At 30.6% G+C, this 12,623-nt stretch overlaps 1 protein-coding gene across 1 annotated transcript in view; it reads left to right on the plus strand.

Annotated features, from left to right (window-relative positions):
- Positions 1 to 12,623, plus strand: part of toy (paired box 6 protein twin of eyeless) — a 128,373-nt gene that overhangs the window by 47,619 nt on the left and 68,131 nt on the right. Inside the window, exon 3 of the mRNA XM_085940194.1 lies at positions 209 to 440. Coding sequence (XP_085796320.1) covers positions 209 to 440 — 232 coding nt within the window. The remainder of the gene's footprint in view (positions 1 to 208; positions 441 to 12,623) is intronic.

Below are 12,623 nucleotides of genomic sequence, written 5' to 3' on the forward strand. Positions count from 1 at the left end.
AAGTTTGGTGGACATACGTGGAAACAAAAAACTAGGGACCGAGAAGAGTGTAGAGAACAAGGAGAGGCCTACATTCAGCAGTGTATTGAACCCGGTTGTTAACGATTATTATTAATATTATAGATTATTTTTAATTGACTATTCCTTAAGCGCAGAAAATTCCAAATATGGTTGGATACAAACTAATTGTTTATATTTTTTGTTACAGGTATCTTCGATAAATCGCGTCCTAAGAAACCTGGCGTCGCAGAAGGAGCAGCAGGCGAGCTCCGGTTCGGAGAGCGTCTACGACAAGCTGCGCATGTTTAACGGGCAGGCGGGCGGCTGGGCCTGGTATGGCGGAGCGCCTCCGTCAGCGCACCTCGCCCTGCCGCCAGCGCCCCCGCCCGCCATCCCAGCGCCGCCGCCCCCCACCTCCCGGGAAGATTTGCACAAGAGAGGTGAGATTTTTGCAAACTTTTATCTTGAAAATACATCATTTTGGAAAACCTTCGAAACATACATACCAGAAAAACATCTAAATAACAATTTTAGGCCGAATTGGATTCGAAATTTCATCGTTCACTGTTTTCGGAAGTACTTTTGTCCGTTAAGCTATTAATTTGTCTATGAACTTGATGAATTATTGTCAACAACGGCACTATTAAGAGCTATTTTAATTACCGTTAAGGAAAGGTTTCAATCTTTGCAATTAAAATCGAGTTATAATTTTTCATAATAGTTATATAACACGATTTGTAGGATACGTCGGGAGTTATCCGAATTTTAGTTACAATGTCCATGCACCTGTAATTATTTATTTAGTATTATTATTCAATACTAAATATATACAAAAATGAAATGCTCATTATTGTAATTTTATTTTTTATTATTATTTAAATACTCAACAGTATATGTGTATTTATTACATAACATGCACGTTTATGAGGTTTTTCAGAATGATATATTTTTATCAGTGACAATAAAACAAATGATAAATTTTATGTATTCAAAATTGAATAAAAAATATTTTATAGACTTTTTGTCTGCTTGAAATTGAAGTTCAAAACCTCAAAATTCTATTATTTATAAGTCTCCATATATTTACGGTTCGTTTTTCAAAAATCTGTTTATAAGAAAGAAAATTATGTGTAAAATACATTGGAAGCATAACGACACATTTAAATGAAGTTAATGCTAGTACGATAATACAAACTCATTGAGCAACTGAAATTACCACATTTTCGTAGCTAAATGTCAAGTTTATATTGTAAAAATTATATATCTCATCATACAGCATTTTCATTGTTGATTTATGAAATAAAATGTACATATATACGTTTTATAAAAACAAAATACAAAAAATAGTAGATTTCAATAATTCAACCGACAACATTTTCAATCAAGAACTCCTAACAAACACCGTACGCGTTTCAAATCCGATAAACGAAGCCTCCTTGTAGAGTACTAAGGTAGCTACCTTAACCATTTTCATTCGCGTCACATTTCCAGCGCCGCAACACGTCAGGGTAGTTTTTCCACCCCTCGGAAAAGCGAGGCTCTCCGGCTGTGGTCCAGTCAACTGTTAAGAGATCACGCGCCGTAGCCTTTGGAGCAAATATAAGGAAAAACAGAATTTTCCAGCGCTGAGGACACCTACGGAATAAAATGTTGGGACGAGCTTGGATTTTGGAGAAACCGTTATCATATATAAGATTCATGCTATACTCATTGAGTGTAAAAGAAAATAGCTGAGAGTTTAATTCAGTATAAAAGCCTATATTATTATTTTTATTGATAAATAATTACTTAAACTCATTATAGATAATGAAGTAGTATACAGTATTTATTTGAATAGATCTTTTTGATGCGAGATATATTGTTTAAAATCTAATAATATAACTGTTTTGTTTATTTAAAAGAACACTTATTTTATTCTCTACAAGGTTATTATTTTAATTTCGTAAACTTTGATAATTTAGTATTTAAGTTTTTAATTTTGAGAGAAGTACACAGTGTTAACCCAATTGGCATAGCGGCTATCTTTGAAGCCTTGGGTATAAATATTATATCGTTTTTTAATGCGTTAGGTGAAAAATTAACTATTACCTCGTAAAAAAAAATAGGTTATAGTGAAAACGGTGGTATAGGTATATACACATAAGGTACTTAAATAATTGTAGTTGGTTTTATATACTTAAATTACTTCGTATAAGTGTGGCTATTCTTCGGTTTTTGTGGATAAATTAACTTTAAAATTTTCTAATGCAACTGATCGGTTATGCACTTATTTTAGATTATTAAAAACAATAGAATTAAATATAAAAAATAAACTGTTTGAGCATCATTCGAAATTGTATTTTTTGAACATATTAGTAGAAAAGATAAACGTATAACTTACGGTGCTGATATCGGCGACCTAATTTGAGAAAGAAAAACATATTATATTATTCATATTAAAACGCGTTGGTGGAAGTCACAGAAAACATGCGACGTATTTGAAAAAAACTTCACGGCCATAATGTTTGCGTACAATTTACCGGACACGACCTATTTACTGTTTTGCATACAAAAGTAGCACTATCGTCAAACTGGAACATGCCTTAGTATTTTTATATTAATATTATTACAGAATGCTCTATCTGGAGAGGATTGAATATCAGGTTATGTTAAATAAAAAATATGAATATTTAGGGATGATGATCACGTCAACTTTGCTGTATCACGTCGGGGTCACCACTCTGGGGCTGTTGAAATGTGGGGAGGGAATGTTGTGGTTGCTTAGATGTTGTAAGGAGAGATTTTTTTTACCGTTACAAAAACAAATAAATACAATGATAAAGATGACAGAGTGATGTTATAATCGCGGGTACGGATTTACTGATGAGATTGACTATATTATTCAATTGACTGCCGATATACCGAGATATTAATATACCCAAGAGGCTGGACTCGAGTAGAATGACGGTTGACTGTGTCGAGTGACCAGATTCGAGATGAGTAGTGCACCGAGTGATGGACTCGAGTGGAGTGAGGATTTTTGGATTGTCCTTCCTATTTCTAGAAATGATTACGAGATACATTGTCGTGATTAACAAATCACAATAAACCCTATTGATCTAGATTACGATTGAGGAAATACTGACGATTATTATCGTTCTATTTATTGTTTTGTTTTGACAACAAAACATACATATTAAAGTGTGTCACCCTTATTATAATGCTGAGTGGTGATTGATACAAATATATCGAATAGTTTAAACTTTAAATGGCACATTATTATTATCATTAACTTGACGTCTTGAAGCCTACCTATTTGTTATATTTGTCAGGATTGTTATTATAACCTACGCAATAGGCATTGTAGTACTTAATAAAAACGTACTTAGTAAAAAATGAAAAATCAAAGCATTTGGTAAAATGGTGTCTATACAGTCAGGTTTCAATCTGCCATGTTACAAAATATTATTGTATTGAACATACATAACTTGAAAACACCTCAGATATAAACCATCTAGAAAAAATCATATTCCAAAAAAATACGTACCTATTCTCAAATATGGTTTTTTCTAGTGGGTATATCTTAGGTGTTTTCAAGTTATGTATGTTCAATATATGGAATATTACATTCTCAAAATCTTGTGAATTATTCATTGAATAAAAGATATGGTTTATTAAAAATTGTTAGCAAGTACAAGTAGATGTTATAACTAAAATATTTACCGAGATCCGGACGTCGGTTAGTAACTGAGGTAATTAATATTCATTGATTCAATACATAAAAACCAATAGTCAATAATAGCGCAATATGATAAGAATTTATGTATGGCCTACTAGTTTAAATTGTCCTAATTATATAGGAGGCTCGTAGCATAGTTGGGTGAATGCATAGATTGGCGCGACGCTGGTTACGGACGCGTTATACGGGTTCAAATAACGTTGAGTTTCGTATTTTTTTCAAATATGATCTTTTTTAGTGGGTATATATATCTTAGGTGTTTTCGAGTTATGTATGTTCAATAATATGTGGAATATTACATTTTCAAAATCTTGTGAATTATTCATTGCATAAAAGAAATGGTTTATTAAATATTATTTTATCTCAAGTTATAAAATCAACTACGTATAGAAAAAAATATTCCGGAAAAGTAAAATTTCATTATCATTGGTTCCATACATTATCAACATTAAATAATATATTATGTATATAATTCTAGTGTAAAAAAATATCATCTGGATTCATTTGAATTTGTAAATACATGCGTTCAAAAACGCGCGGGCACTTCATTTTTTATCATCTTTTTTTCGTATTTTTATCCCCACACTTCTTCCACTTGTTATTCCTTACACAGACTTTCGGCATTTCTTTCCGCGCCGACACAAATCGCAGTCTTGCCGCTATATTGTTTTTATCTTCAACGAAAAAAACGTAATCCGTACTCAGACTATCAATGGGGAAAGAAAAAAATCTTATTGACTAGTAGGTATAATGCATACACCTTTTTGTATTGGATGTACTATTAAATTTACTGACATTATTTTTATTAGCAATAAATATGTAGATATTATTAAGCCTTAAAATGGAAAAATAAGTAACCAATGTTTTTATGTAAATTAAAATATAAATATTATATAATTGTGTACGTGTTTGTTGAACGGTTTCAGTTTATGATTTATTACTTATATAATAAACTTCTGTTGTTTGATATATTGTGTTAGTTATGCACAGTATAAATATATTATTAATAATATGATTAACCTGAAATCACCTTGTTACCATCAAATTGTACCAGGTACCTAAAATAATAAATAAGATGGTGCGTACAATTTTCCGAGCAGCCAATTATTTTAAGATAAGTTTAAATACCAGCATTGTCATCGTCAGCCGGGTCCATTCACTGCTGAATAAAGCCCCCTAGCTCTTTCCACTCTTCTCGCTTTTCTCCTCCCTAGTTTTACGTTGCCACTTACGTCCACCAACTTGATGTGATCATCGATGCAGTGAGTTTTAAAGCTTCCCTGTGGTCGTTTAGTACCAGTTGAGAGCCACTATATTATGACAACTTTTTATCCAGCGATTTTCCACTCACTGAGAAATATGTCCAGCCCATTGCTAGCTCTTCTATTTGATGACATCTATCACATCGCGTACTTTTAGTAGTTTATTTTGCGACCTTTCCACGTGATACCCAATATACACCTTGCCATGCCACGTTGCACTACTTTTAACTTTTGGATTTCTTTTACATTAAGAGTCCATATTTTACATACATACAAAAACACTTTACAAACACAATTTGAAAACTTCTCACGCATTATCTACAAACTATAAAAAATCAATTCGTAGAAAGAAAAAAATATAGAATGCTACATTCTCATATTTTGTGTCTTATTCGTTGAATAAAAGAATAAATAGTTTATTAATTATAATTTACATTTAACACAATGGAAGTTCACTTTTGAAGTTACTATTCAGGCGCCGAAACCCACTATAACCCAGTTTAATCCTGCGAGAAATCTCATATAACGTATCAATTGACAAAAATAAACTAACTTATATTGTATTAATAAGATTGTAAAATGATAATAAATAAAATAAACTTGATAAAATATGCTATAATCTACTCGACAAGGCTTCAAAATATTAAAAAAAACACATAAAAATCTCAGAGAAGAACTCCTTCGGCATGTATCCTCGTTGGTAATATTTATGTACGTGGATGTGTACTCTTTATAGCTACTCTGTCCGTCCAACGTTTCGGCAAGTAGACCACGATTCGTTACATTCAGCCGGCGAACGGCGAGAAACTCGTTGGCCGGTCGTTTGTATTCGATGCGCGGCGTCGGTGTACTCGACGGCGCCGAAAGTACGACGCGGCGCCCGTTCGATTTGCAAAGTGAGATAACGGAAAGCTTATCTCAAGGCTTTGTAGGTATTTTTAAATATACTTATAAGCATAGTTTTTTTCTTACGTAAACGGTACACTTTTGGCTTCTGTCGTCTATTATTCTACTGTGTTATATTTATATATCAACATCAGCGGATCGTGTACTGTTTTGACTTCTGTATGATAGTATTTTAATAGGTTTATCGATATATAAGAAAGTATTATTTAGTATTCAAAGTATTTGTTATTTTTACAAATGGACAATATAATTAAAAAAACATATTCTTGCTTTTTAAGAGTTTGACCGTTTACTTGGAAAATTACTTTCCATTCATTTATCAGTTGGAATTAGGGATCCCGAGCTATTTTCGATACCTATGAATCCCGGGATTGATAAAAATAATCCCGGGATTTCGGTATTGATTTTTTTTATCAATTTTTATGGAAAATAAAATAAAAACGGAAATATAACAGAAACATACTTTTAATGACAAATAACTACATTAGAAATAAAGTGAGTTTGAATGAAGTTTGATTTATACCCATGTGTATGTTGCCGATTCATTTTATTTTTTCACGTACATTATTAAAAATGGAAAGATTGGAAAAAAACAATGCTTCGCACTTTTAACAAAGTAATTCCACCATGATATCATACGTTTTACGGCAGTTTCATATTTGTCTGACTAATATCAGAAACAGCAATCTCCTATTAAATTCACATTATTATTTAAATTACAATATTAAACTTGTGTATTTCCAAGATTGAACGTATACAATATTAACAATAAATGTCTTAAATTGTATAAATTATACTAGATTTATTTTTGACCGATTTTATCAATGTTATTTGTAAATATAAAAAATTTATATTAACAATGGAAAAAATGCCAATCCCGGGACCAGGTCAAATTGTAATCCCGAAATCCCGGGATCAGAATTTTGGCTCGGGATTGGATTCCCTAGTTGGAATTCACCAAATATAAAAATTGTACGTGTTATGCTTCCATCGTAAATTTTATTAAGTATGAATACTTCTTATTTATTTAACAAAGCTTATCGTGTGAGCAAAATATATCTTGCAAAGTAATTTTATTAAAATAATTTTATAAGCAATGAGTTTCTTTTTATAAACAATTTTTTTTATTTTAGAATGAATAATGAAATCTGAGCATAATACGCATACATAATGTTAAGCTACACTAAAGACATGGTAGAGGATTCACGAGATTTAGGTCTGAATCGCTCTAAGTTCAAGATTTTTTCAATGATTTGTAATAGGTATATTTCTGAGGCTATTGCAAACTAAATATTTGATCATTTTACTATTCAGTAATTAAATTATTATGCTAAGTCTTTAATCTTTGATGGATTTCTAAGTAATCTAATACGAGTATATCTTTTTTTAAACAACAACAGTCAAAAAATATCTAATTATACGTATATAGCCATGATGCACCATTAAAAAGGACGACATTAATCAAACATCTCAGTAGTTATAAATTACAGATACTAGTAAAGTTCTTAAGTATCCCGTGTTAGAATAACTTAAATAAATATCAATTAAAATTGTCTTTTATCCACTAAGTTCATACTTATATTGCTGGTCAGGCTCAAATATAGGCTTAAATATATTAAACTTTGATGGTTATTTTGAGGTTAGACATATAAATTCACTTATATTGTAGACAAGAAATTTTTATACCTTATGAAAAATTGGCAGAGTTAGGCATAGCAACTAATCGATGTTATAAACATTAACATAAATATTAATTTTATTAAATGGTAATAAAATTAAAATGGTACATTAATTTTAAAAATTAACATAAACTTTCCGACGTAAAAATAGTTTTTTTTACATTAGACATTATGAGGTAGCCTTGAAAATAATAGCGAAGGTTCAATTCTTAGTAGTAGAATTCAAAAACAATTACTTATTATCTCGTCTTACAAAATTAACAACTAGAAAAAATACTTTTAAAAAATATGGTAAATTCTAAAATCTTGTTATAAAAAAATGTTTAATAATGTATTCTTTTTACAACTATTCTAATTTCAGATTTGTTAAAGAGAACATTCTCAAAATATTATATTACAGTGAAGAATATGTTCTATTAAATGTTAAAAAGATACCTTTTACTATAATCAACGTTTCTTTTAGTCAAATATTATTGATATGTTAATTGATTCATAATAAAGTCAAAATACTTGTTATTTTATATTACCTGACATGAATGAAAAGACTACGTGTATAAAGTCCCAAAGTTTAAGAGAAACTCAGTATTTGCTTGTCAATTTTCCGAAACCGAAGTCGAAAGAATCTCACCGTTTTGTAAAGGTAAAGACTTTTCCATCCCCCTGAAAGAATTAAATTTCCAACTTCATTTCACGTATGCATTACTTTTAGAGGTGCATGCCAACGACATGTGAATAGGGTAGTTTTATATGTACATTTTGCATTTTTTGTGTAGGTATATTTGCAAACTTTGATTGAAAGAACGATGGACAAAAGTACCAAACCTACAAATTTTTTTAAACCGATGATAATATAAAAAAAATCATATTTTACCCACAAAAAAGTATAAAAGGGGAGAATGGTTATTTAATATCACTCTTTTAAAAATGTTTTATAATGTTTAAAAAAACATTTTTAAACATTCTATAAATGTCTAGAATAAATTGTTCATAATGTACATTAATGGTCCAATAAGGTAGGTAGTAAAATTAAAGCATTTTAAAATGTTTTCCTATAAAAGTTTGTAGAGATTCCAAAGTGTAGGTTTTTTTTTATCTTATTTAATATAATTATTATAGGAAGGATTTATATTATATATTTTTTATTGGTTTTATTATATTCTTTTGCTTATATAATTGGCCAATATTCCATTGTTTAGATTGATCATAAATCAGTTTTCACTTCAAGCAATAAAATAATGTATAAATACGTTATTTTCGATCACAAACTCTAAATAAACCTGTCATTGGGTTGTGCCAGCCAAAATTGCACGGTGAATCCTTTATATCCCAAGATGCTCCGATATTGTGGGACGCAGAGTAAAAAGGGACGCCTGTCGCTATGGCAACGACGCTTCTGACACCCAGGTATACATAGGCGCCGCAGGGTTTACCAAACGTCTACGTCAGGGGTACCAAAATCATTAAATAAATATTACCATTGTTGAATACAATACCATCATAAAAAATACATAAAATCATAGATTAGAAAAGTTATGATCATTGTATCAATTTAAATAATTGTTTGATGAACAATACCTACGACAAAAACTTATTAAAACATTTTTATTCTTATTGTGCCATCCCCTAGTAGAGTTCGGCCACCATCAAGGCAATGTTGGCTTTGTCATCTAACAGCACAGTAGAGTTGCACTTGTACCAATCACGGAGGTTCTTAAAGCCACAAAATTCGGCGTCGTCCTCTGCCATGCTTTCCGTCGATCTTTCCTTGGATAACAAGTTGGGGAATGCTGTACCTTTTTCCTCTCATAATATGGCCGAGGTACTGTAGTTTTCTAGTTTTGTTACTTTGCAGAACTTCTCAGTCCTTTTCCATTTGATTGAGAACTTCAACATTTAAAACATAAGAACATTATTAATCCTACTTATTTTTGTTTCAATTTGGATATAAATCGAACCACAGTAAATAAATGTATTTATTTTAAATAAAAATTACACATTTGAAATGTATAATAAATAACTTTTTAAGATTAGTTAAAAATAGTCCAGAATAGTAATTTTAAAGTTCTGTTGTGATCGATAGAATATATACGAAGCCAAAGAAGAATGAATCGCTAAAATAGTTCTTTGGATTCAAATACCTAATATTATTAATTATTATTCTTTTTTTCACAGACCTTTAAATGTAATCAGATATTTTCGATTCCAGCTATGCTTCTACATTTTAGTAGGTCTGCCAAAAGTAAAATGGCCATCGAGTCTTACGTACATCATGATATACGGAATCATAGTTTCACATATCAATTCCACGTGTGGATTCCAATATTCATTTTTTTCTGACCTCAGTTTGGTTTTTTTGTGATTTATGTACTCTGACCTTTATCCACAGTAATTATTATATAATACACTATACATAATATATTCGTGATTTCATATTTTACTATCTATTCACATAATATATTAATTTTACTAAACAATCTATCAGAGGCATGTTAATAATATGGCAGTGGATTTATTTACAAACATAATATGATGTCAATTAAAAAAGTATATTCTTAGCCCTGTTTTAAATTTTACCAACTTGGTTTTTCTAAATGTCATGTTTTTAACCCGCTCATGTAGAATGGCCCTAATGGCTTTCAAAATATTAGTGACTTAATCATATTATACAGTGGCGAAGAGTTGAGGTAGGCTGGGAAATTCCGACATAAATAGTGCGCACTAAAATTTATCAGTCAAACGTATTTGTTTTCATTGAACCAAGGCTACAATGGGCAAATAGTGTTGGTCAGTTTTAAAAATTCAATTACACCTCGCCTAATCGAAACCATAGTACCTAGATAATAGTAAAAAATATTCGTGTATTAAAAATATTAAAATATCTAAAATTATACCATTAAAATACATAGTTTTAGATATTTTATAGAGAGAAGTATATTCTTATTGATTATTGATTGGTATAAGCAAGACTTAATGAATTTAAAAAAAAACTAACCAACACCATCTGTATTATGTATTCTTAATTCAACAAAAACAAATAAATGTGCACTATTTTTGTCGGATCGCCCATAGCATACAAAACTATTATGGTTTGATTTAGGCAGGGTTTAATTGAATTTTAAAAACTAATTAGCACCATCTGAAAATTGTATTATTAGGTCAATGAAAACAAATGAGTGTGACTGACAAAGCTTAGTGTGCACTATCTATATCGAATCTTAACAGCCTACATCCACCCCTCGACACTGTGACATATAACGTACATAACATAACTACCTGGGACGTTTTACTATAATGGCATTTAATAAAATACAATGATATATAATTTGTATACTGAGTGAAATTGATAACCCTGCCACTGCGTTACTCGTTCAGTTCTGAGCGAGACAGAATTGCTGGAAAACATAGGCGTCAGAGCGAGCGAGCTGTCCGATTGAAACGCAATTATTTTTCCCACTGGAAATGATAGAAAATGATCGGAAAATCTCTGATAATGTTTGCCTTGTCAATACAGCACGTATGTAGGTACATTATAGACGTTCTTTACAGATTCTCCTGTGATCATTATTTGACGTTTATCGGGCTATTATTATGTTGTTTATTTTGTCATTTTCCATTGTATCGCCAATAAAACACCTAATAATATACTTAAATGATATTATGTGATTCTCGAATTATATGTAGGTACAGCTATTTGCAAAGATATAAATTACTACTTGCAACTTTCAATATTAAACGATTCGCGATACATTGAAATTTTTGACTTTGTAAATCGGTAAATTAAAATTTCAAATTGCATATTAGACAGCGTATAATATATCTTTAATTCGGAAATACTTTAGAAACACACACATTAGAAAAAATGTTCGAACAATTTACCTAGGTACCGGGCGGTAATGCAGCCCTCATTCATCGGGTTCTGGAAAAGTATTTTGTGAATAATATTCAATAAAAAATGTCATATTTTAGAAAAGTTTAATGTATTAATTTTACTCTATATCCTAATTTAGGATTTAAAAGTAGATGTTTGGTATCTAATACATCAAGGGCACCAGACAAAAATGTACTATTTATATTCATCTTACTATTTGTACCTAATAGTTAGAGTATCTTACGTCCAAAATGACTTTCGATAAAACTTAACTTTAAAAAAATCCAGATGTTTAATTCTAATTGACTAATGGCTTTATCATTTTATAAATGATAGTATGCATATCAATTATTGTAGTTACAATAAAGTAAAATTGGCAAAATCCAATCTGAGATACTAACTCGGAACTAGATAGAGATTTAATTAGTCCAGTTTCTCGTGATTACGCATTCTTAAACCTATAGACAAAATCAATATTTTGAATAAAAAATGACAGCCACTCAGCTTATAATTGAATTCGACACTTATAAATTTTAATAAATTACAACTTATCCCACATAAAATTAGGTGGTGGTATTGTCCGCTTCAAGATGAAATCTAATGAGAATGTTAAATTGAAACGGACGAAAACGATCTTGATTATTATTTAAATATGTGACATAAATACCTACTAAATATTTTATTTATTTTTATTCAATTAAATGTTTTTCCACTGAGAATAATTGACAGTAAAAACAATTAAAGTGGTACTGTTCAGTTATACGGAATACAGCGGAAAACGCATTTTGAAAATGGCCGATAAACTGGATTATTTGTTAGTTTGGGTTAGTTTAGGTTCGGTTAGGTTGGGTTAGGTTGGGTTAGGTTGGGTTAGGTTGGGTTAGGTTGGGTTAGGTTAGGTTAGGTTAGGTTTGGTTAGGTTAGGTTTGGTTAGGTTAACCTAACAAATTATTCAGTTTATCGGCTATTTTCAAAATGCGTTTTCCGCTGTATTCCGTATAACTGAACAGTACCATTAAAGTGAATTGAACTCTGCCTGAAAACTATTCCATTGCCATTCCAACCAGCATTTATTGACTGCATTTATGTTATTTTGTAAAAATTTGTGTAAACCTTATAGAGTTATTGGTGTCCATGTCTAAAACAAAGGACTATTAATCATTGTTGGCAGTAGCTAAAACTCAATTATG

This window comes from Rhyacophila brunnea, unplaced genomic scaffold (genome assembly GCF_057557595.1).
Source record: "Rhyacophila brunnea isolate RB1 unplaced genomic scaffold, BYU_Rbru_1.0 scaffold_12, whole genome shotgun sequence".
Taxonomy (NCBI): domain Eukaryota; kingdom Metazoa; phylum Arthropoda; class Insecta; order Trichoptera; family Rhyacophilidae; genus Rhyacophila; species Rhyacophila brunnea.